Source organism: Danio rerio, chromosome 3 (assembly GCF_052040795.2).
Source record: "Danio rerio strain M-AB ecotype USA chromosome 3, GRCz13ab, whole genome shotgun sequence".
NCBI classification, from domain to species: domain Eukaryota; kingdom Metazoa; phylum Chordata; class Actinopteri; order Cypriniformes; family Danionidae; genus Danio; species Danio rerio.
This window is the reverse complement of record NC_141023.1, coordinates 35,105,642-35,132,510: the sequence shown is the minus strand read 5'-3', so window position 1 is coordinate 35,132,510 and position 26,869 is coordinate 35,105,642. Positions and strand designations below refer to the sequence as shown.

At 38.2% G+C, this 26,869-nt stretch overlaps 1 protein-coding gene across 50 annotated transcripts in view; it reads right to left on the bottom strand.

Moving 5' to 3' along the window:
- tnrc6a (trinucleotide repeat containing adaptor 6A) overlaps positions 1 to 26,869 on the bottom strand; it is a 109,631-nt gene that overhangs the window by 12,725 nt on the left and 70,037 nt on the right. For 4 of the 50 annotated variants that reach the window (XM_087243180.1, XM_087243205.1, XM_087243181.1 and 1 more), the window contains 11 exons: positions 21,590 to 21,641; positions 14,945 to 15,034; positions 9,919 to 10,236; positions 8,464 to 8,511; positions 4,089 to 6,668; positions 2,193 to 2,399; positions 1,699 to 1,862; positions 1,504 to 1,581; positions 1,204 to 1,380; positions 324 to 482; positions 89 to 220 (listed from right to left, as the gene is read on the bottom strand). In XM_087243180.1, coding sequence (XP_087099306.1) covers positions 89 to 220; positions 324 to 482; positions 1,204 to 1,380; positions 1,504 to 1,581; positions 1,699 to 1,862; positions 2,193 to 2,399; positions 4,089 to 6,668; positions 8,464 to 8,509 — 3,543 coding nt within the window. In that variant the 5' untranslated portion in view covers positions 8,510 to 8,511; positions 9,919 to 10,236; positions 14,945 to 15,034; positions 21,590 to 21,641. 50 annotated transcript variants of the gene reach the window in all.

The window sequence follows — 26,869 nt, the reverse complement described above, 5'->3', positions numbered from 1 at the left end:
ATACTGTATGCATAATATAGTTAGATAGACAGACAGAGGCCCATGCCTATATACCACACAGATTTATCTGAAAGTGAGCTGGCATTACCTGAGAGGGAAGTAGTGGAGGAGGCACTTGATTGCGTAGACTGGGCTGAGCAGAGTTCAGAGGTTGTGCTGGAGGCTGCTGGGCGTTTCGGCCTTGTGCTGCTGCATTACCGACGCCATACATGTTTACATTCTGCGAAGAAACAAACAACCCCACAGGTTAAAGATCATGAGAATTTGTCGGCCCAGTGCAGTGACAGCTTCAAGCACCCAGGGAGCAGCATGCACTAACTCACCTGCCTAACAGAGACAGAGTTTGGATGGTGAGGCCCTGGCAAGTTGCAAGGGTTTGGCTGTGCATTATTTGTGGGGGGAAAGCTGATATTCTGCATGGAAGTAATCTGTGAGTTTCGGGACTCCTCTGCTACAGAGCTATCGAAGGCAGGCAGTGAAAGCTGAAGCATAATCACGGGCCAAGCAGAGAAAGGGTGCAGGACGCAGAGCACAACAGCATTGAGGCATTGGTCAAAGACCAGAAGGAACACCAGCCACCAGGGAAAGACACAACAACAGCCACAGAAAAGGAGAGAGAAAGGCTAATGTTAGCATCATCTTTGGCATGCTTTCTTACGTTTGAATTAGTTGTAGAGGCAATGGGAAATTTGATCAAGAGAGAATACAACTATTGAAAGATCCATGCATTTTAAAACTATAATAATTTATAGTTTAATTAAAAGATAGATGGACAGACAGACAGACAGACAGACCACGTCTTTAAAATGGCTACAAACTCTTGAGGAACACTAATAAAATGCATATTTTTTATTTATATTTTTTAAAAGTAGAATTAATTTAGTTAATTTAATCTAATCTATGGCACAGCTTCTTTCTTTAAATTTAAAGCCTTGAAAAAGACTGTCAACACAGATTAACCAGAGTACAATCGATTTGCCTACATGTGTGCCCCTTGAATACAAGCATGGACAATGGCGGGCGGTAAAGTCAAAAAGATTCAGATCAACTTCCATTTTGAGATCACAGGGTCTTTAAGTTGCATTCTTTTCTTCCCATAGGGGGTGCTAAAGTACCCAACATGCAAAGGTAAGTCATAGTAAGTCAAAGTGAAGGTTTCATTGCTACTACAGCAGACAAAAAATAAATAAATAAATAACTGACCTTGTCCATATAGTGATTACGGTCCATGGGACTGTCTTTGTGGATCTGGTGGCGTGAAGCTGGGTTTTTTCCATAGTCTCCCATGTTTAGCATATGCTTGTCAACATCGATTCGTTTGTCCGTCATTCCAGACATATCCATCTTATTGCTCTTCAGGGAATCTTCAGAAGAATCCCTCTGTAAAATGGCATAAAACATTAGCCTGCTAATAACTTTGTCCCGCAAAGGATGTATGATCACACAATAAGTAGTTTAAACGATTTTCAGGAAAAGTGTAGCAATTAGACTGTTAATCCTTACAGGGTACATGTTGTTGAACTGTTTCACAAACTGATTCATCCACGGAGAATCATCTTGCTTGTTGGGTCCTTTGTTCAACTAAAAGAGAGAAGGGTTAAAAAATTATTCTGCCTCAAGGCGCTGTGAATCAACAGTAAATTAAGTCAATAAGTCTTCAAGTAGTTCGGCCAGCCTAAATGGGGTCTTGATCATTACCTTTGGAGGCATCTTCTTGTACGACCAGTTTCCAGTTTGATTCATTTCCTGTGATGGATTGTTATTCCACATGCCTATCTCTACTTCTTCTCCCTCCTCCCAGTTGGAGTGCCCTCCAATGGACATCTCTTCTCCACCCCAGTTGTCTTGCATAGGTTTGGATGCTAAAAACACAAAAATAAAATTGAAAATTAAGGAATAATGTTTTTTTTTTCTTTTTTCCCCCCTTTCTTTGACATTAGTTTAGAGAGAGAGTTTAAATTTTATGGCCATTTCAGCTTCTATGGCTATGTCATGGCAAAAAAAGGATCAAGTTCACATTTTATAAATACCAATTTTTTATGATTATAAAAATGTCCTAATAATTAGGTCATCAACAGCAATAAATAATATACAGGGTAAAATACATAAATAATAATAAAAATGATAATATATAAGATAAAAATCTAAAACTGACATTAGTTTATTATTGATTTTTAAATATTGTAGCATACCAGACTTGTGCTGTGCCTGCTGTCCCACAGGAGCACTGCCCCAACCACTGCCTCCAGAGCTATCTCTTCCCGGCTCTTCCCAGCTAGAACCTGCATCCACAGGCTTTCCCCAAGCAGACGTGCCATTGTCCACAGTGACAGGTGGAGCAGGATGTTCCCAGGTAGAGGACTCCATTTTCTGTGGCCCAACATATGTTTCTCCCCACCCTATGATCAAATAAAAATAAATAAAATAAATTTAAGACCAGAATACATAAAGTGCACACAACGATAAAGGCAACAACTGAGAGGTTTCCACAATAGATGGTAATACTATTTAGATAAAACACAAAAAACAGGGTTCTTTCATTTGGTTTAGTTAACACTTTCCATCTTTGTTTCTCTGAACGTTCCCTTTATATAAAATTAAAGAGACCAATTGTTCTAGGAGGTACAAAAAAGTAACAAAGACCTAAAATGTGTAAATGCGTATTTTTCACTGCAAAACAAAAAAAATACTGCAAATATTGCCATTCATTTGGGAACATTTGCAGCACCCAAAACAGTATTTTTAATACAGAATAAATCAGAAAATTTGACAAATGGGAGAACGTTTTTAAATGACAAACAAAAATCTCTGATATTCCGTTAACTGGACAAAAAAAATACATATAAAATTGCCTGATGTTCTGTGTCTGGAATGGACTATCATTGTCAAAAATATAAATACATCAATAAATATTTAAAACGATAGAATCTTGCATTGGGTTTGTTTATTTTAGTAAAAAAACAATTGTCCATGTTATCTTTGGTACATTTAACAATATTAATTAACAATAATGAGATTAACAAGTATGTTTTAGTCAGAAAATAGAAGACTGCACTAATATATTTGGACCTTTTGGACTAAAGGACTGCTGACAAACTGCTGGTATAAAATGTCATTTAACTTAATGAAAAATTGGTTTAGTTTTTCCCCTTTTTAATTTATTTGTATACTCAATGTTGTGGAATTTGTTCCTTGTGTTATTAAAAATGATATAGAATATTTATATTAGCAAGGTATCAAAGATGGAAATTCCAGTATTGTGACGACACCAGAATAGATCTTTTGAAATTCAATGATAATCCATGATCTACGAGAACCCTGCAAAAAGGGTAGGAGCAAAAAAAAAAAGAAAAAAAAAAAAAAAAGAATCTGAAGTAAAAGATATTATCTACACGAAAAATGCTATGCCTAATCTGTATCTAAACCAAATAATTATTATACTAAAATTAGGCAAAAAATAATAATAATTCAAACCCACTGACAACAATCCAATTTATATTTACAAATAAGCTCCAATGAGAGATTGAACTGCACTTACAAACTTTCCAATGGCCCAAATCCGACCCTTGCATAAACATGCTTATGTAAGCTTTGTTTACGCTGAAGTCTTTCTGATGGATCATCTTACATTTAACCAGTGAGGATTTTGCACTTTCACCATCCAGCCTATGCCCTGAATACTTCCTACAAAAATAGCCCTGTTCATGTGTGTCCTGCTGCTCAAGTTGCTGCCATATGACTACATCATTGGTCAGAATGTAACTCAAGCCTGTTTTTCCCTAAGCACAGCTCATCCTCCGCCAATTTCAAATGAAGTGGGAGTACATGTGGAACACGCACCTCCACATTTTCTATTTAGCAAATAATTCAATTATTTCATTGTACAATGTAAATCAATTCCTCTGTAATGCATAAACATTTATATACTATCACTCTTATGTTCAGAGCTTGTCAGTGCCTGAAGTATTAGAGGAAAGGAGGGGAAAAAAACATCCAGAAAAATTCCAAAGGGATGACTTCATGACTAAAGATAAATATAATGGGTGAGTAATAACTGTCAAGATACTGGCAAAAAGGAAGACACCCACCTGAGCTGCAGTTCTTTTCTTTTGGAGCCATGGAGCTTTGGGCTTGTGGGGGTTGAGATACAGACATGCCATCCTGTTCTCCAGCAGTGTTCTTGTTCCACATGTTTACATTGGTGTAGTTATACTTGTTGGGATCTCCCCATGCTGAAGTACCATCATCAATTTCCATTTTGCGCCTGATGGATTCAGGGGATGGCTCTTCCCATCCACTGGATTCTTCTTCTTTAGAGGCAGCAGGTATTGGGCCACCAAGCCATCCAGTAGGCTTGTTCTGAGAAGGAGCTGCAGTTTGAGAAGTATTTCCACTTCTGAATGTTCCCATGCTGGATTCTTGGGATTTGCCCCACTCTAAAGAGTTGTTCGGTTTTGTGTTGTCACCCCAAGCTGGGTTAGAGTGGCTTGGTTTGATTGGCTCTCCCCAGGTTTGGTTTTGATTGTTGGTCTTGTGAGGCTCTCCCCAGCCAGTGGTTTGACCACTCTGGTCAGGAGTGTTAGAACCTCCACTGCCTGCCCAGGTATTGCTCGTCCCACATCGCCCAGGCTCACTCCAGCCTGATCCAGACCGGTCACTGTCACTGTCCCAGCCACCTGAACCAGACTTCTGGGGTTCTCCCCAATGATTTCCCTTCTGACTTTCTCCACTCCATCCCTCTCCAGAAGAGGGACCATCCCATCCCTGTTTTGCCTTCGGTGCATTATTCCATGAGGAGGACTTCTCATCCTTGCTGGCATTCCATGAGGAACCACCCCTGTTCATTGTCACAGAAGGGGCATCCTCCCATCCACTTTGCCCAACAGGGCCTTTGGTTTCTCCCCAGCCAGTAGAAGGTTTCGGCTCAGTCCACCCAGACATTGAAGAATCGCTACTTTTGTTGGTGCTGGGTCCATTTCCCCACCCACCTGAGTTAGATGCCTGAGGAGGAGCACTGCCCCAGCCTGTCTGTCCATTTCCTGCCTTTTTATCCGAGCTCGAAACATCCCAGGCAGTGTTCTGGCGAACTGGAGTTTGTCCCCACCCTGTGTTGGACAGCACCCTGGGGTCCACATCAATTTTAGAGAGAGCAGCATTAATCATACCCTGCTGATTACCCCTCCTTCGGTTTCCACCACGCTGTCCATCCCTCTCACTGTGACCTCCCGAACTATCTCCACTTCCTTCACTGCCTGTAGATTTGTTCCATGTGCTGCCTTGGGACACTTGCCCAGAGCTCCCTATTCCAAGAGCATCATCCTCCAAGGACTTCCATCCATTTGTTCCCTTCCTGCTCCCGTTCGTGCTATCATTGGAATGCTGACTGTTGCTGGGCAAAGTGTTCCACTCCCCGTTTGAGACCTTAGTGCCAGTGTTTGAAGAGGATGAGGAAGAGGAAGACGAGGAGGAGGAGGCACTCCCCCAGGGGCGAGGGATCCCAGCTGGGCCAACGGCACTACCTGCTCCCCAAGACATACTTTGTGAGGTAGCAGGCACTGAGTCCCAGCCTCCTCCACGGCCACTCATCCCGTTATTATTATTATTCTTTAAAGAAGCAGCACTCACAGAGGAGCCATTAGCTCCAGACTGCATTAGAGTTGCATTCACAGTGTCGCCCACAGCTTGGCCTTTAGGGACGGGACATTTGTCTCCAGAGTAATTAGTGCTGGGCGGAACGCCCCATGCTGTACCATAAGACCCGCTGTTGATTCCCTCACTGTTGCCATGTTGAGAAATGGAAGTGCCATTAGAGACTGGAGAAATAGGGAGCTGAGGGGAGCCCCCAGTACTCATAGGCCAAGCTCGGTGCCCTGGGGGCTGTTCATTCATCTGCATTGAACCTGTAGAGTTTGGTAAACTAGAGGTCATCGTGTTAGTAGTGTTATTTGGTCCATTAAATTCAGTGTTAAGGTTTTGAGGCTGCCCACTTGGAACCTTGTTTGTACCATTGACTTCAGCTTCAGACATATTTTCTTGCAGGCATCCCCAGGACATCTTAGAGTTAATACTCTGCATGCTGGGTGTTTGACCTATGGTGCTTTGTTGAGTGTTGGTGCCACCATTTCCATTCCCCACAGGCCCATGGGGGTTGGGCCCAGTGTTCTGAAGAACGGGCCAGGCACCATGGTTGGCATTTGGGTTCAAAGTGCTTGGATTTATACCTACATTGGTTGAGGAACCTTGGGTACCCCATGCATTTATTTTGCCATGGCTGCTTTCTGCCAGCTTGCCGCTGGGGCCCTCCCCGGAGCCTTGACATGTGCTTAGCATTGAGCCGTTGGGTACACCCCAAGGCCCCTTAACACTCCCATTACCCACATTATTGCTGCCATTTGCAACCATGAAATGAGAACCTTGTCTATTGCCATTGCTGTCACCACCAGAGCTCCCAGACGGCATCATACTGAGATTCTTTTCGGACCCAGAGCTGGAAGCAGAGTCAGCATCCATACATTCCGAGGCTAACTCTGGGTCACTTCCAGTGATAGAGGGCCAGGGTCCCTTATCTATTATGACTTTTCCCCAGTTGCTGTTCGAGTCGCTGCAAGGTGAGCCAGTGCTCCAAGGTGAATTCTCATACTGAGGTTCCAGACCAGCGTGTTCCAAACCTGCAAACACAAAATAAAGTGAACAGTTTAGATGACAAATAAATATTGTTTATATGGTTAACTAATAATCTGATTGTTGAAATTAATACACCTTTCAACATATGCTTAATTGAAGAAGTCAGAAATTCAGCAAGGTTTGAAGACAATTAAATTACACAAATGTTAATATTATAACTAAACCCTATAAATGCATGTAATGGATAGTGCTGTAGTTCGGTTGGGCTTGGCCATTGTATGCCTTTAGTGTAAGTGCAAAGCATGGCCGAGAGTAAATACACCCTAAAAAGCACATCTGAAAATTGACCAAGAAATATAATCACAACTCCTTACAAAAGAGGACATTCAAATTTAAGTTATATGCTCAATTAAATTTTTTTACTCTTTAAATTACTAAATATAATACATTAGTGAAAACAGATCATCAGATCACACGCTGGAAACAACAACATCTGGTAGACTTTGTTCATATTTCGAAACAATTTACCCATTTACGGATTACACAACAATGGATAACTGTCCGTAGGCCCCGTTTCTGTCCTGCTGAGAGGTGTCTCACTCAAGCCAGACTGAAACAGTAGTAGAGCTGCCACCATTTTGTAAGAGCAGCATGATCATGCTGCATGCCAGGATTGAAGAGGAGGAAACGACAGACTGCTAGCAGCAACAGTAAGTGTGAAGTGATTCTACAAGTTTGCTTATTTGGGTGGACACTCCAAGTGTGGCAGCAATTTACTCAAACAACAACAAGACTGCTGTGTTCTAAGAAATAATCGTTTTCAAGTAGCATGCTTCAGCTTCCATATTTTTATGCAAAATGGCTGCCAAGCTTCACTGAGCACTGATTTCTTGCCAAGTCTGAGATTTTTCTCCCTGGCTGGGCTACTAACAGATAACGACAAAGAAACACAGACAACCTCACTGCTGGTCTCAATAAACTGTTTGTTTTAAAGTGACTCAGTAACATTGGACACTTCGTTGAAGTTCACTGAGGTATAGGAAAATTAAAGTTACATTTTGTTTTAATCTCATATTCCTTCTCTGCAAGGGAGACAAAAAGAGTCATCAACCAAAACTAGACTTGGAGTCTACAAGTTTAACAGGATAGAACAATGGAAATTCCTTCATTTACTCAACTTTACCTTCATGTTGTTCCAAGAATGTATGACTGACTTTGGTGAAAACAAAAGATATTTATTAAAAATAACCGAGGTCAACTGAAGTGATTTTTGTAAAAAATAACAAAGGACACCACTGTTAAATTTCTATTCGACTTTTTATTATTTTTTTTTTTTTTACCTCACACAGGTTTATATATTAAGGTTAATCTCTTCATACAATTTAGTCATATCATTTTGATGCAACAAGGGATCAATAAGCAATAGTAGCCTTAACATTTTTGAGTGAACCTTTGTTTTAAAAAGGCATGCTGGGTTATGGGCAAAGTGTACCATCTCAAAGTTGCACAGTAAAAACCAAAAAGTTAGCACTTTGAAGGAGTTGGCAGTAGTACTGCTATGGCCTTATATAACACAGAAAAAAACACAGCTTTTGGCAGCAAAAGAGAAAAGTCAGTCTACTTATTCCAAGACATTATAAAAATTGTTACAAGCAGTTCTAGAGCAAATGGCTAAATTTAGAGAGCATAAAAATTACTCACTGAAACCATAAAGCAGGAACCACTGAGTAACTGACAACAATTTGCAATCTGGTGTTTGGACTGAACACACACACACACACACTAAACAACACTGGTAAACAACAGCACATGGTGAGGGAAAAAGAAAGTGTGAGTCACCTGTTTGGTTAGGGGAGTGGCTGACAGAATCCCGAATAGGAGCCATGCCTACAACACACAAGAGCAGCATCATAAGAAAAAAGCTAAATACAAGATGCGGAGAGTCCAAACCCTAATAAAACAGAGCTGCTTATTTCTATGGCTGACTAAGACATTTTCAGCTCATTGCATAATTAAAATGGCATAACTTGAACAAAGACCATTTATAGGAAAACACGCTACTAATGTTATGATTGATGATGATTTGCCACAAATAAATAAAAAAGTCAGAAGCACATGCCGATAATAATCAATGTCTTATATTTTAAACCTGAATAAATCATATTATACTAGATCATTAGTTATTTTTAAAACATTTAAATGGCTCCAACTTTGCAAACGAACAATTGTCAAAATAAAACAATGCCTACAATTTGACAAGATGAAATATAATCTAGAGCAGGGGTCTCAAACTCGTGGCCCGCGGGCCATTTGCGGCCCTCAGTGCAATATTTTGTGGCCCGCGGGAGAGAGAGCGATCCCCGCTCCGCTGATTCTATCCGTACACAGCGGTCACTGGCATTCCCCGCCCGCCGTGTAAACAAAGGGGCGGGGATGCCGGTGACATCACCACGCACCCCGCCCCTTTGTTAGACGCTGTGACGGGCGAGAAGTGTAGGAGGGAACTCGCGCCGGCCAGAACCAAGGTAAGCTGTTCCCGCCCCTGCCTGCCACTTAGCTACCTATCTGCAGCCTGCCACCTACCTAGCTACAGCCTGCATCTTATATATATTATAGGTAGATACAGACTGGTACAGACTGATGTGACTGGAGTGGGATGGGGGTGTTTTATTTATACATATATACGGCTTTTTTTAGGTGAGGGAATGGAAGTTTTGAGTGTGTGAGAAGTGTGTGAGAAGTTATTCTCCACCTTGAACTTCAATAAGTCAAAGTACAGGTCTAGACTTAATGATGATCATCTTCAAGCCATACTGAGGGTCTCAACTGCTTCCGCTCTAAAGCCAAATGTGGTTCAGATTTGTAAGAAGAAGCGCTGTCAAGTCTCTGGCAGCAAGGAGTAGGCAAAAGATGCCATGTTCAGAAGAACTGTTCATAATCTTCACTCAATGTTCTATTAATGTTCAGGACACTTCATGTTCAGAAGAAATAATTAAAACTGTTAATATGGACATTTGAGGACTTTTTTTTTGTGAAATCCCTTATGCGGCCCAGCCTCACCCAGACTTTGCCTCCTGCGGCCCCCAGGTAAATTGAGTTTGAGACCCCTGATCTAGAGTATTGACCTGACATATTAAAAGAAAAAAAAAAAGGTGAAAACAACTCTGTCCTTTAACCAGCATGTTTTCCTCCTGGAATGATGCCTATCAGCAATAGCTAACTTAAAGCATACATAGGTTTCAGTATAGCTGGCTGATCTGTTATTGGCAAGGTAATTTTGTGGAGTGCTGGTACCTGAGAGGTGGCTTTGGGCGCAGTGTAGGACAGACCTCTCAGTCGTAAGCTCCCCTGGCTGGCTAGAGTTGAGCTGCACTTGAGTTCCCAGGGTGGCAGCTAGGACCGTGAGGGATTGCCCACGCTTCAACAGCTGTTTCTGTTTGTGCTGACAGAGATGCGGCGAAACTTCACAGAGCGGGTACCGAGGCAGGGCTTGGGGCTGGCCGCTGGCTTGGGCCCTCTTGGCATTGCTGATGGCGCAGGTTACAGTGGAGGTGCTGCTGTTCTAATTGGCAGACTGAGGCTGGCTGAAACTGGACTTGATATGTTCTGGCACTGCAATCAAAATGATAACACAAGTATATTAAAACTATGTAAAACCCCAACATGTTCATTCTACACAACACTGTACAATTTAAAGCCATCCATTTCAGCATAATAAATCAAATGAAGGAAGCCACGGTTTCTCCATCACTCAATTAACACATAGCAATATACATGTCAAAATCATTTTTTTAGAGCTTCAGACAAAAAAAAAATGTCCGACAATGTGACTATGAAGAGAAAAAACAGCTATGTGTTTGAGCAGTGTGTGTCTTTTTCACACTCCTGTGTTAACACATTCTGTTTCTGGATTGTTTAGATGTCTTTGGGCCATGTTATGCTCACATTTCAAGAGGCAATGCTCACATTCAGAGGAACTTCACTAACAGATCCATCGCACCGGAGTGTTTTAAATCAAACCAGATTCGCCAACAGTCTACATAGTTTGCTTACAGAACATACAGAGCATTTTAGATTCACCATGTTAAAAACACAGTACATTAAAACCCCCCCTTTTAAGGCTTGTACAAACCAGGATGATTATCAAGCACGATTATCACAGATGGTTATTGCCTCATCATGACTAAAGGAGGGCCACTAATGTGAATATGCACAGTGACATGCAAAACGGCAGGCAAAAAAAAAAAATTACTACATTTTAAAAAGTAATTTAAATTAAAAACTATTTAATTTTGGCTTGACGCACTGATTGTTCACATGTGACTGGCACTTTTGTTCACATGCTTTGACCTGAAAAAGTTACGATGTTATAATAGTTACAGTAGGGTATATACGAAGTTCACGGAAGAACTTTTAATTTGTCAGTAACCTGGGTCAAGCGATTTCGGTGAATTGGATGCCATTACAAAATCGGTGCATTTAAGGTCTGTCTTTTTAAAAATCTTCACTGGCTGAGTGATATCCGATATAAAGCAGGTCTCAGATTGTACAAGAAGCACTGTATTAACTTACATTTATCCATGCCATGTCTTTAAAATATGAACATTTATTTTACCCCAGTATATTCCATAGAGCTTTTACAACAATCTGCTAATCCTGACGGGCGCGTGCTTGTACATGGCTTTTCAACTTGTTTTACACTTGAGATACTAAATGAATGCCAATATCTATTTAACTGATAATATTTTAATTACATTACAACATGCTGTAAAAGGAACCGTATAAAATGGAAAAAAGTCACATTAACTATTTACCGGATGTTTATCATTATGAGAAGAAACACTAGCTCTGCATATACTGTATACGATTGTGAGCATCACTTTATTTTCTTTCATGACTTCTGTTCCTCCAAGATTTTGACCAGGATTGTGTGTGCTGTACTGGAGAAGGTTAAAGAGAAGTGGAAAAGCTTGAGCAACTTAAGTATGGGGTTGACTTCAATTGTACAACAGGCATCAGGTGACTTAAGTTGGGGAGTGTCACCTAATGTACTGGCCTATACGTTTATCATTAAGCGCCATCTAATGTCAGGGAGTAATTTTGCACATTCAATCAGCTCTTAAAAAAAAAATGTAAAAAGATTAGCTTGGACATGAAAGTTGAAAAAAAGTCTTGAAAAATGCTGTCAATAAAAAGTGAATGATAACATCCTGGTGTGCACAAACTTTGACTGCCTCAAAAAAATAATCAATCAAGTTAAATCCTTTGTGTAACATTCCTAAAAGATGTTAGACAAGTCTTACGGCTGTCATTATACAAAAAAAAAAAAAAAAACTGCAGTTATTACCACTCTAGCAGTTCATTAATCTTGGATAGTTATAAGTAACTGCAATTGATAGTAAGCTGTAAAGTGCAATAAACATGTCTTAATCTCCATAAGAGAGTCAAAGTGCATGTACACAAATGTTTATATGCAACATAATTTACACCTGCTGGCCTCACTTAAAACGAACTCATTAGGAAATTTCCACACACAAACAATTGCGCAATAGTCTTAATATCAGACAAAACAAATCATGTAATTCTGGCCTTTGAATGAAGATCACTAGTGCATTACTAAACAACAACAACCACCCCTATCTACTTGTCAACAGAGACCACTTTAATAACTCTATTATTTCCAAAAGAAGTTGTTAATCCATTCTTATTCATTTGTCTGATAATTGAAATTACAGAAATAAAACAAGGACTGCCAAGAAATAACGCAACACTCTTTTAAAAACTGAAATTACTACAAAACTGTAACATTCACCTAATACGATGCTACAGTAACTTTTACTACATGCACAAGTCACATATTACAAGGTATTTTAAAAAACACATTAGTATGTGTTCCCAAAAACATGTTATGAACATGATATATTTTGTTATTAATATCTGCAATAAAAACAACATATCAAAATAAGCTTAGCATTCGATTTCAGACATACAGTTCTAACGAGTAGAAAGTTAAAACCTCAGAACATTCAGTGTCATAACACTGCGCACCCTCAGCTCAACTGTTTGCAATATCCAGCAGTTTGTGCATGGACATTGTTTGGGCTGTGGAATTTCCTCTTTAGGAATGACCTCACAGAGTAGCAATTCAGGTTTAAAAAGAATTAAATAAATGCAATAGACAGTCCACACAGTGATAACCCCTGTCCCCTTCCAGAACAGAGAGCTCTCAATAAAAAAACCAGCATAGTATACAATTCCTCTCACGCCACCATCAGCTATGAAGATTTTTCAAATGCAACAATTTTAAAAAGGAACAGAGGAGCTCAAGATAAAGGAAAATGTATTTGGAGCGCAATACAAAAATTGTCTACCTTCAAGTAATACAGGATTAGATCACAGCTTTCTTTTCCCTCCTGTCCAGGTTTACCAGAAGCCTTCAAAAGACATCTAGCTTTGTTCCTTCTCTTAGCATTTCATAAGAAAAAAAAAAAATGGAGGGGCACGGTGTCATTTTACTTCTTGAGCTGAAACTCCTGCCAGCTCCTCCTGCTGCCTGTAGTGGGGGCTCTATGTGGGGGGAGCTTTTCAGGGGGCTTCCTTTTTAAAGTCTACTTTATCACTTGAGTGTTTCAGCAGAGGAGTTCAAAAAAAGAAGCAAAAGGTAAAATAATACTGTAGCTATACAACAAGTCTGGGTTTTCTTGTAGGCAACTGCCTGCGCAGACAGATTTGACTTGCTTGTTGTGGAATGACAACTGTCAGGAAGTGAGGTGGTCACGTTGCAACAAGCAGAATACCCTGCACTAATGCACTGCAACAACTAGCGGTGCATTCAATAGCAAGACTACCATCTTAGAAAAAGTATGAATGCTTTCCGGTTTAATATAGAATCGAAAGGCATCTTTCTAGGAGCACAGACAAATATGATTGCGTTTCAGTATTACACAAATGCAAAAAAAATAAATAAATAAAAATAGTATGTGCAAACGTCAAAAGGCAAGGCAAGTGGAGACAAAGAGTATAGTAATAACAAAAAATCTGTTTCTTTAACACTCTCAAAAGTGCGAGCAGACATGATCAGGTATGCAATTTGTCTTAAAATTACAACTATGCATGAACAGGTCTTGACTTGAAACGCCTTTCCATATTTGGGTGTCAGTTATGTCAGTAATCCATAACTATTATAGCCAACAAGACAGGGAACTATCTGTTAGGAGTCTGAAGTTTTGCTTTTGGCATTTTTAAGTGCTTCTCCAGCCTCGATGAGTTAATGCAGATCATCTTTGCCAGTGGCTCTTCCTCGCAAGCAAATCTGTATTGTGCACAAAGATTGCCAAGCAACAGCTAGGAGATTAAGTCAACAAACTAAACCTCCATTGCAAACGCAGACATCACAAATCATTTCTGGAAGGGTTTTCCATTATCTGAACCCAAAGCTTTGCAAACTTAAAAAAAAAAAAAAGAGCAATGACAAATCCTTCAAAAATTTTCAGACAGTAGGGATGTTATACAAGATAGTTGAAAGGCTGAGGAGGTTTCAAGATACTAAAGCTGGTACTTTAGTTGAACTGAAGTGATTATTTTGAAGAATGAACATATGCGTGAGAGTATGTTTATTATCTAGTCAAAACAAAAAGGATCAAAATATTATTGTGCACATAGCAGCCTATAAAAGTCAACTTTATTGCTTAAGTATTGCTCAGTATCATGAAGACGACACAAGGACATCTGGGCCAGCAGATAAGTAAAAAGTCACCCGGGGTGACAAGGGAGGGGTGGGTACTGGTAACATGATTCTTGGATATTTGCCGTGCGAATCTCTAAGCAGCAGACACCAAATGATGCAGTTGAAACGATTACGTCACAACACTTTAAAGTCTTCTTTCATGTTCAAAATACACTCTCAAAAAGCAACAATTGATCAGAACTTTTGATCGCCTATAAGCAAAAGCATAGGTAGCCCTTCAAACATATTACCAAAGAGAGCATTTAGTCGCTGAGCGTCAGTCACACCGCTGGCTTTAACTTTAAGCTACTGTGAGAGTGAAGACAAGGTCAAGAGATAAAGACTTGAGCTATCAGCCATTCCACATTACTCAGTGGAAAAATGCTACACCCACTGACATGTTACTATGATGTGCCATGGTCTGTGTAAAAGGCAAAGTGTAGTCACTTATGATAAGAATGCTTTGGTTTTCTTTTCTAATCAAAAATAAACAGACCGCGCAATTTCATTAATGAAGATTATTTGGTGGTTGATGCCATGACAATGCATCCAAAATAACTCTTTTCAGCCTAATATTCAGACCATAATTCCTACCTTTATATCAGCCTCTTCTTCCTTATCGTCATTCCAATAAGCTCTACACTTTCCTCTGTCCACTTTCCATCCGTGTTTTGAATGATTTCCCTAAAAACAAAAGCATCAAATGGCAGATAAGACACAATAACTTGGCTTCATCTTTAGCAAATCTAACAGTTACCCACAGCTACATCTCCAAATAAATGATGCAGCAACGCATTTCGAAAAGGGGAGAAAGCCTTTGATAATCTCCTTAACGGATTACACTGGGAAATTACTCCTCTATAAACAGCCAACTATCTCTGTGGGTCAAACACTTTTCCCTGACTACCCACACTAAAGATCCACATGATTTGCTAATCTATGCAAGAAGCACAATGATTATGTTGCAAACACTCTCAATAGTAATAACAACAGTTATTATTTTAAATGGGGCAAATATTGGTCTGTGTATTATATCGCAGTATCTTATTTGTGGACCTACACTCAGAATTGGCATGATTAATCAGAAGTATCAGCATTTAACCAAAGATAAAGTGATAAAAAATAGTAGTTGGGTTACAACTAGGGCTGCGCGATATGGGGAAAATATATCCATCATGATTTTCTTGAACAATATTGCAATAATATTTTAATCATGATTTTGACACACACACGTTTCAGTGTCAACTGTAAACATCTGAAACCCTTTTCCAAAGGGAATAGCTTGTGCACGCGTATTCCAGATGCACCTAGTAGAAAACTCTTTTCAGACAAACTTTAAATTGTAGTTTTCAGAATGACGCACCAAGAGTCATGTAACAAGAACTGACCAATCAGCTTCACACTTTGTATAGAATACAAAGAGAATACATTTAGTAGACTAATTACCTCAGACAAACATAGAACATCCAAACACTGTTTAAGTTGTTTTTAATTTTCTCCATAAATAAAACTTGTATCAGAGCTGCAGCATTGTTTTGTCAGTTCATCATCCTCTTAGAAAAATGGTTGATGGTCACCTAGCAATGAAAAAGGAACGGCAGAGCAAAGCAAGTTAAAATGCTAAAGGAAGCGATGTGCTTGTGCTTTCCACATGCTTTAAAGCCTGATTTATACTTTCGCCTGGCGTCACATCGCAGAAAAAATATATATATATAATAATTTTGTTACTTCATTGTAGTTTTGTAACAATTAAATTGCAATACAGTGTAAAACCTATAATGGGTTGAAAAAAATTTCTGTAATTGTCTAACTGGGTTTTAACAAACTTATCCCTTAAGTTTTTCCTTTCCTACTGCTGTTGCAATTTCTAGCCAAGAAATAATGTCCATCAGGTTATCTCTTGGATCACCTGTTTCAGACAAAATCTCTTCAACGTGATTCATATTCAACCCAAAATAAATACAGCGACGCACAAACTGTTTGCTTAAGTCTCAAACAATTTTGTGTGCTCCACGATACGATTGCAATGAAACCGCACAGCCCTAGATACCACATACTAACAATAAATGTTTAACAATGAAACTGACTTTTTTTGTGAACATGAGTTTGCCTGATACTTTTTTTAATTACAACATTTAAAAGACAATATGACAATATCATTATGAATTTGTCACAATAATATAGTAAAAAGATCTAGCAGCAGCTCTACAATGCAATAATCTATGACAATTAGATCAATTTCAATCTTTAGCCATTAGACCACTGGCAAAATACCTCTTTCCAAATACAAAATCACTGTCTCAGTGCAAAATTACACCACAGCACTGGGAAGTTGTGGCAAAGTCAAAAGAACAACAGCTAAAACAACTGTCACTCAAACAGACAGTGACTTCACTCTTACTGATATAGCAGCCTGCTAAGAAGAGCAGTTACCAACAGTAGGAGGTAGACAGAGTCACACTACCTGCTGTTTCAACAACCGGGGAAGCCTACAAGATCATAAAATAAGCCTTGAGCATCACATAAATAGGTGAGAATGCCAAACAAGTATCTGACGTGAAAAGAAGAATGTAGTTTATTCCATGAGGAAAGAGGGGGGGGAGGCGTGTTGGGGAATGAAGTCAGCCTATCAAGACCGAGCTCAAACTGCACAACCTGCCCCTCCCCCAGGAACAACCTCTTCTCCTTAAAGTGTTTAACCAGATGGTCATCTCAACAACAGAAGCCTCCCATACACAAACACAATGACAGGGGCATCTGTTTATGAAGCGCCAACATAATAATAATCACAGCTGAAACAAGACCAGTCAAAATCTTATCAGCACATGCAAAGTATACTTCAAGGACATGAATGCATCAACTAACAGATTACAAGCAGACGATCGGAAAAGGACATGCACATCGAATCACAATAAAATTTTGAAAAAACTATTTTGTGGTTACTGCTCTAAAATATATTCTTTTTAAATGTCTGGTTAAAAAACAAAAACTGTTTTCCCCTTTGAACACAATGTATTTATTTTAAGAAACATTTGTAATATTTTGTAATGTCAGGCTTAACAATTCAAATGAATTATTGAATGCTGCTGTCTACATTTATTTAAAAAATATATATTTTTTATAATTTAAAACAACATAATTGGATAACTATTCTGCTGGAGATACTGTTGTCCCAGAAAAAAAAAAAAAAGAATCATACACAAACCTTAGGAACGGTAATGCAAAAAATTTGGACGGTTTTAAAACCTTGACTTATCCAAACTGCAGTATACCTTGAAAAAGGTTATCGTCCCATGCCTAATACACTGTCTTTATAATGTATTGCAGAACACTTGTGGTAGGGTTGTTTGGTGTTACACCACCAAGGTGTAAGGGATTGTACGCAATTACAGACATTAATTACAGATGTAATTACATGCATTATTTAATCAATCATAAGTACGATGTAAAATCATTTATACAATAAATACACTGTGGCAAATTATTAATTTTAGTGTAAGTGCATATTAGTAAAGGCCACTTAATATAAAGTGGGACCATTAACTTTATATAAAATCAGTGTACACAACAGTCTTTGCACTTGCTGCAATACAGACACCAATATTTTAACAATTTATAAAATAAATAAATAAATAAATAAAAAGTATCACTTTCTGGCCATTGGATATTAGGCATATATACACATATACATATATTGCGATCGAGATTTTTGAAAGTATTACATCACTTTGTAAACGTTTATTATTACTATTTGATGAGCCCCCCATACAGTTTGATATGGCGCATGGACCCGGAAACTGCTTTGTTCATTTACAAACGAACAGCATGACCAAGTTTTTTCAGTGTCCTAGGGTGTACTCACCATGTACAATTGCTTTGAATAGGGCCAAAGCATGCTTGTCCCCCCCCTCCTGTCTTCCTCGATTGGCCCGCACTCATGCCTGAGCACACTTACGCCATCGATGATGCGCTGGTCAGTAAGAAGCGCTCTCGCTCAGCATAGCGGAGATTTTTTTAGCTATATCATTTTAGTCGTTTGATATACAGTGACACACAGTCAAATATTTTGTCGAACAGATTAGCCACCCTTGATGCACGTAAACAATCATTAAGTCCTTGTGCTGCAGGAATTTGGAGGTTTGCTGAAGATGCAGCTGACGTGCAGTGAGGGGTTTGCGTCTAAAATAATCTATGATCTAGTTTGTATTCACTGAACAGTAAGAATGATTAATAAATTCATATGAAACAGTCCCTTAAAAGTGACGTCTTGTCTTGAGTTTCGGGCTCAGGATCAAGTGAACCGCTCTCTGGCACACCTCTTCCAACCGGGCCAGACAGTTTGATGCACTGTCGGATTGAGGATTTCCCCCGGGACACCAACAACAGGCGTACATCACAATCATGACCCCACATAAGCAAGCTCCTGATTGGTTAACGCGGTGCAAATGCCCCTTTAAGTTCAGATTTCCGAACGACGATTTGCGTCAAACGCTCAATTCGCACCACAGGATGTCGATTCGCGCTTTTACATTGACTTACCATGTAAATCACTCAAGCTTGATGTGCCTTCCGCGTCTGGTGTGAACACAGCATAAGACATACTCCACCAATGTTGTGTATGTTTCTTTGTGCTTGACTTTAATTTAGGGTGATAATAATCAATTAACTCAAATGTGTAGTTTACACATCGGTTTTCACTCAATCATATGCAACACTCTGGGCCCCCGTAGTCCCATAGAAACACACAAACAACATGGCAGTGAGCAGGGAAGAACTAAGAGAAATGTTACATAACGAAAAAGAATTCAAAAACAGCACAAGAACACACATGAAAAAAAAAACGGCATGTCTTTCACATTTACTATGAGACACACATTTAAACCTGCTCACACGCCACACCCTTCTATTTCTCACGGTCAGAAGTAATTGATAACTTGATCTGGTATTGTTGATTAATTAATAAACAAGACACATATAAAAGCGACTGTTACCAGTCTGATGTTGCTGTTTCCAGGTAAATTACTTGACCCAGTCCCAAAGATGTTTGTTAGTAGGTAGCATAAAAATATCAAAACTGTGACAAAATTCGCTGAGTGCACAGGTCTCTCAGATGCAGCAGCCCAACGCAAATAAAAGCAATAAAGTTACAAACCTAGCTTGAGCAATGTATATAAACTGATATAGGACAAAATCGAAATCTGACGGTTTGTTGAAATAAACAGTACAAAATAATAGTAAACAAATCATTGTGAAAATGTCTACCTTTTAATAATCATCATCGGTTTAATTTCACTTTAAATTTTATAAAATTAATAAAATTGTATAATTATTATTGTTATAAAAGTCTTGCAAGCAAATCTAGGTAAATCTTTAAATCACAGCAAGGACCTTGAGAAAAAGTTATTCAGTAGCATTTTTTATCCTATAATAATGCAAGTTAACCTTCAACCCTATGCATTAAGGAGCAGGGCAAAAATGAAATTAAATAAATCGTATATCAGTTTTGTGGAGAAATTTTGGGACTTTTATAAAAAGTCATATCGCCCAGCCCTACTTTAATCTACACTTTCCTAAATTTGCGAATGACGTTGACCCTTTGTAAACTCTTGCAATTTCAGGTGTTTACACAGATACGAGAATGGCGGCACTTTCAAAAACTTCCACTTTGAAACCCATATTCAAATATCTGCCTTTTCAGTCCCAAAAACAGCATTGTCATGTAAATGAACAGGTAAAACGTATAAAAAGCTTCCATTTTGGTCGTGCGAGTGCCCCCCTAGAGTGGCTTGGTTTGCAGTAACTGTTGTACCACACAAACATTTTTTGTAAATGATGCCAACTATGTGTCATGGACTTGTAAAGATAAGAGCTTATAACTTGGCTGTTGATATTGGCTCTAGGATTTCCACAATGAAGAAAATGAGGATGAAATCTTGTCTTTAAAATGAGATAAGCTGTTGAACAAAGAATGTTTGTTTTTCTGAATATGTAAATGAATAATGCTGCTTTAACACAGCATAGTCATCTCACTCTATGATAAATAAACCACATAAACGTCATGTCCTGAGCGGATTGACTGTCACTTCAGCAGCATTTTGCTGTCGTATGTGAGAAAATCTATGGTTATATTATGATAATCAGACAGACGGTCCAGCGTCTTCAATGCCTCATAAAAAAAAAATTCAGGTTTAATAGTGATTTTTAGATTATTTCACAAAAAAAAAAAAACATTTAGCTGAAGTGTTCCTAAATTTTAAGTGTTTTTTTAAACTGAACTCTTAATGTACTCTTGCAAAATGAAGGATATTTTATGATTTTTATTTTGTAGCATATGCTTTTTAATCACTGAAAGTGAAAATAAAAATGTACAGATGCATTACATTTCCTAAACATATTTGTATTTTTAGAATCTAATATTTACTGTTATTATTAATTTTGACATTTAAAATTGTCACATTTTCAGATTTACAAACATGCTGTTTTGATTTTGAAATGACAGCCATCACAAAAATTGCAATTAGATTATTTGCCCAAATTAAGCAGCTTTAGATCTGAATCAGTGAGAAAATCTTAATTAGACTTGACACTTCTCATTATGCATAATCAGACAAATAGCGCATTAAATAACCATATGAACCAATCTTTAAATCATAACTGTTTCACATGCTAGAACTATTTTACATGCGATCACTCTCTGCATAAGCAAGTGTTATGATCTCGTCCTTGGCATTGTTAGGTGTGGACGTGGTTATGACCATAGAGGGGCAATGTTCATTTTCCTGATAAGAAAAACTCAAAAACTGTCTATGATTAACTTGGAGTTAAAATAGGCTGGTTAAGCAATATACAGATGCTTCTTGGCATTACAACAAGACAAAAACAAATCAAACTGAAACTACTCTTGACATATTGATCAGTACTTGTTTTTATCTAGTTCATTTAAAAACAACAACAAGCTCAGTCAGATATAAACACAAGGTTTGTGACTCACGACTGCAATACAGTAGCGTCACAAAGAGCTACACAAACACTGTTTTTGTTGAACATTTTAAAACAGCAAAGCTTACTCAGCAATGGGAACCCCTTTAATTCAAACGGAACTGCATTTGCTTACACCAGCAGCAGCTGCTTTGTTAGTGCCACCCAGCATAGGCATGAATAGGAAAAGCCCAGAAGGATGAAAAACCAAGCGTTGATCTACACAACTGAAAATGATTGCAGGGAGATGAGAATACTTACTGACCTGTGTTGCTTCTCTTCAATGTCTTTGGTGGCAATAGCATCCAATTCTCTGTAAGGAAAGAGACACGGATGTGTTAGACTAATAATCTGATACTCCATTTTCTAGCATGTAAATGCCAACAACAGAAGTAATTATTACATCAACACAACGCTGATAGTGGAATTAAATGATGTAACCAGATATTTTAGATGATTTAAATGCATAGCTCACCCAAAATGGTCAATTATTTAGCCTTAAGCAGGTTTGGACCTTTGCTTTTTTTCTACAGCTGAAGTAAGATATTATGATCAATGTTAGAACCTGCTAGCCACTCACATACAATGGAAGTCGATGGCTACCATTTTAAAGATTCTTCAAAATAGGGCTGGGTCGATAAACAATAATTATATCGAATCACACTGAAATTTATGGCAATAACAATAAGCTCTGGACTTTTTTTTACTCTATTTTGGTCAATCACAGCAGAAATTTGCAACAATGGGAAATTGAGAATCTAAAGCATGTTGAAATTAGAGATGTACCAAATTTTTGACCACTGAAAATGTATTGGATGAAAATGTTATGTCATTTATGGGACTCTTTAATATTTGTAGCTTCAGTCATTGTTGAGGTACTCTTTTTAAATCTGGAAACATTAACAACTTGTATCAAAATGCATAGTAATCGTACAAAATTGAAAATAATTATCCAGATTGCATTTATGCCATATCACCCAGCCCTACTTGAAAATTTCTACTTTAATACAGGAGAGTTCAACAGAAGTTTAGTTAAACAGAAGACTATGAAATGTGTTTGGAACAAGTAGAGGTGAGCAACAAATGCAGGAATATAAGCTTTTTTTTTGGGGTGAACAAACTCTTGAATGCATGTGGGGATTTTCATTCTTGCACAAGCTAAATAAACAACATAGAAATAACAATGACAATTGTGCATTATACAATCCTATAAAAGACATGGTAGTCCACATAATTAACCAAGACAGTTTCATTTCTGATGAAACAGCAACTAAACACAACAATAGTTGCAATAAAATCAACTAAGCGCCACATGCTTGGGTGTTTTCTAAAATGGCAAAAACCACATACTATAGACCATAGAGCACATTATGAAACCAAAATCAACTCATTAAGTACTTATCACAGTTTCACAGTGGTCAAATAGATGAAGACAATTCTTAATGTAAAAATCTGCATGATTAAATGCATGACACATTATTTTGCCAATCTTTAACTGAAATAAGCGATTATTAAACAAAATGCATTTCTTTAAACCAAACGTGTAAAGGACGCAGAAACTATACTTTATTCAAATGGTTAAAGGCTGATAGCAAAGAACCTCCTCCCCCACCACTGGCTTCAGTGGCTACTGCTGCTGCTGCTAACGGGGCAAACCATCAACCTTGACCTGCCCTTAAAAACATTACAATTTAACGCACTCAAAACAAGTCTCTAAGCAACTTTCACCCAAAACGAGCGGATGTGAAATCAATTCTCCTTACTCTGTTCTATGTGAAGGAAACCCAGCAATTTCTATTGGATTTTGCCTCTGTTAGCTGACATGACTGCGTACTTTAAAATGCTAAAGACAAAATAAACACTTCGCATTAAATGCTCGCCACAGTATGAAGTTATCAAACTAATAAAAACGTTAAACTCCACATAGCAAACTAGTTATTCAGCTATTCACGATTGTTTTCCTTAATGTGCGCAATACAGCTCGGAGCTAAGAGTGCTAACAAACCAGCTGGCTACTAAAGCCTATTAACGAACCAAACACGGTTTCTCTCATGTCCAATATAGCGATATAATCCCATTTTATTGTATCGTATATTTTATATTTAAGAATTTAGGCTCCTGATAGTAACAAACTAACCCTAAAGACCCAGTCGACATAGGGAAAAGTTGCAGAACGTCGAATCAAACATTCAAATTAAATCAACATTACTTCAAAACACACCGCGGAAAACAGCTTCACAACCTCTTATTTGAACATTGCACGTTCATAAATTCGACCTTAGTATTTGTAAACAGGTTAGTAACGATACTCTTCGTAAAAGCCGACTGCAATGTCACTTCGAAGCCTTTATGAAAGCAGATCTATGTAGACCACATACATGTAAAATCTGCGTTTTAAACTAAATAAATACAATATACACGTTTTAGTAAACACAGCTAAAACGAGTAAGTTAGCATCCATGCAAGAGCAAAAACAACATTCACCCGCGTCTCTGGTGCTGAGCTCAGCTTAGATATCGCAGATACGCTGCTGGATAAACGCATACTGCTTACATTGGTGGAAATCACGAAAACACACACGCACTGCCCGTACGAACTGTAAAACTCACCTCTTGTAGTTTAAAGTGCAGTAGAGATGAAATGAAAGCAAATAATAAGGCTATAGAAATTCAACACATTTGCAGAGTCTAGGAGGGGAAACATTTGTCCTGCTCGAACGCCATTTTCTTCTCTCGCATTCGTGCATTCATCTCTGTAACTGCAGGAAGAGCTCGAACGCTGCTCTCTGAGCACTTCCTCCAGCTCCGCCGCTCACCTCCAAAATGGTGGCCGCATTCGGGCCGTGTTCAAAAACCTATTAAGCTACCTATCAAGAATGCTAGTTTAGACATTCACGGGCATGTGTAGCATTTTCGGAAATGATAAATAATTGGGAAACAGTGTTGATAAACCGATGTGATAAGAAAAGCGTACAGTTCACTGATTGTAATACCCACGAATGCTGACTAAATAGGAAGCTCACTAAGCTTTGAAACACAGCCAGAGTGTGGACGTTTAACCAGGACGTCGTCATGGTGGTTTTGCTATTTGAATAATGTCAGGTTTGTTTTGCCAAAGTGATATTATTATTAAGTCTAGTTTTGAATGGAGATATATGAATGAGTTGTAATGAAGACAAATAGGCTAATTAAAACACAAATTAATATAAAAAAATACAAAAAATATATAATAAGGTATTTAGTGGATAATTCATGCAAGCAGATGTGAGTTTAAGAAAAGAACAGTCACACTAATACCAACATTACATATTTATGACAACATGGCAAAATTGTAAAAACAGACCCTGATTCACTTTAACTTACAACATTTATGCACCAAAAGCTAATCAAATACAATGTGGTAACTATAATTTTCATGACAATAATTGCTGAATCTATATAACAGGAATATATGGTGTTTTAATGTATGGATTTTCACAAAAACACATACATTTTTTAATGGTGTTAGTTATAACATCTCCAGCTAAATAAACTATGACATAATCTTTGAAGGAATTCTATCTAGACAAAACTCCAGAGAGTTTCTGGTTCAGATGTTTGTTTACAGTGCATACCTTTATCATTGGGAAACTTCTCTATCAACACAAGACAAAAACACCAACCAAGTGCAGACCAGGAAAAACCTAAATAAATCTACAACAATATAGACACACACCGGCTTTTAGTCTGGAATTTGCCTGCGTTTTCACTTTAAAGACAAAGCAGTGGCACACAGCTGAAAAACGGCTCGGCTACGCTGTCCTTTTGAAGGCTCTCATTCTGCCTCACTAGGCAGGAATCACACAGAAGTGGCTATCGACTGAACTCAAATGGAAAACAACCTGCTTTTAATACAGTAGAATCAGAATGACATCCTGATGTCAGGTCCCATGATTTATGTGGCGTTTTACATGTTATGGAGTGTCACTGAACAAAAAACAGGGTACTAAAAATACAAAAGCAAGTAGAGCCACATTCCACTGAGTTCAGACATAGTTTGTATGCACAACGTTGTTGATAAACCGGTGCTTTTCTAAAGCCTTTTGACATCTACATTGATTGGCAAACTGTTTTACCTTACATAATTTATTGGTTCCTACTTTCTCTAAGAATTGAACCCGCAGCCTTGGTGTTATGCTATGGTCTATTATTTTTGCTAAAGAACTTTTTTACTTTCAGAATGTCTTAATTAGCTCTTTAACTATATATATATATATATATATATATATATATATATATATATATATATATATATATATATATATATATATATATATTGTATTTAAGGTGCCTTTCTTTCAAATGATTCAAATAACAGTATAAATACAATAAAAAAAACTTCAAACATAAAAGCAGCAACATATTAGGTTAAAGAGCAGGCCCTAATGATAAAAAATATGATATTTGTAATAATTTTGTCTTTAAGCCATGGCTTGGGATAATGAGTTTTTATTACAAATTTAAGCACAAAATTGGTTCTAAAAACAAAAAAAGGCCATATTTATAAATATTACAAATTCTGTTTGGTCAGAAATTTCCTAAAAATAAAATGAGAATGTAGCATAGCACAGTGCTAGGGCCTCGGACAGCTATAGGGCCTGAGCGTCTGTGGTATTAGGAATGAATTTTGTATGAGGCATGAATATTGATGATCAGCGGAGGTCCGGGCCAGCTGCTAGCGAGTGAGTTAGCGGCAGTAGGACAAGGGTCAGTTTGGTCAGGCCAGCGGGCTTCTCTCCCCCTCCCGGACCGATGAGAGCAAGGGGAGCCTGGGAACGCAGGCAGATGCATTGTGCTCAGGCAGACGGGGCAGGAGGAGGGGAACAGCTTTGCATGACAAATACATGGCTGGCTTTGGCTTTCAGAGACTCACTTCTAAACTGGTGAGCTGGTGGTTCTTCTTGAAATGGTCAAACTATTTACAATAAAAACGGACAAAAAATTGTCCAAATAAAAAAACACCATGTGACATGTACATCAATGCATTTTCATTCAAAGTGACTTACATTGCATTGAAGGAACACATTTGATCAGTTATTGCTTTTCCTGAGAATCAAACCCACAAACTTGCCAAGATAAAGAAAAAGTATAGAAGAACTCTGTTTTTTGAAAGCTGTTTAAAACCAATTATGAGTTGTTTTAACCCAATTGTTGAAAAAAATGGGCAGACTCAATTGTTGGGTAAAATTTTTTTGTTAAATCTTTGGACAAAATAATTTTAAACATTTAAATTTAACCCAACACTTTGGTTTGTCCTTATTTGACCCACAATTGGGTTAAAACAACTCAGCGTTTTTAGAGTGTACATTCATGCAGACGTGCCATGGCAAACTTAGCCTTTCTTTTGGTTTCTTTCTTTTCACCTCTCTACCCCTAATCCTCATTATTCCCTGGTCCCCAGATGTACAAAGTCTCTCACCAAGCAGGGCACGATTTTTCATTCACCCTCGCCCAATTCCTCCACTACCCCATTATTATATTCAATCTCTATCTGTCTCTCACC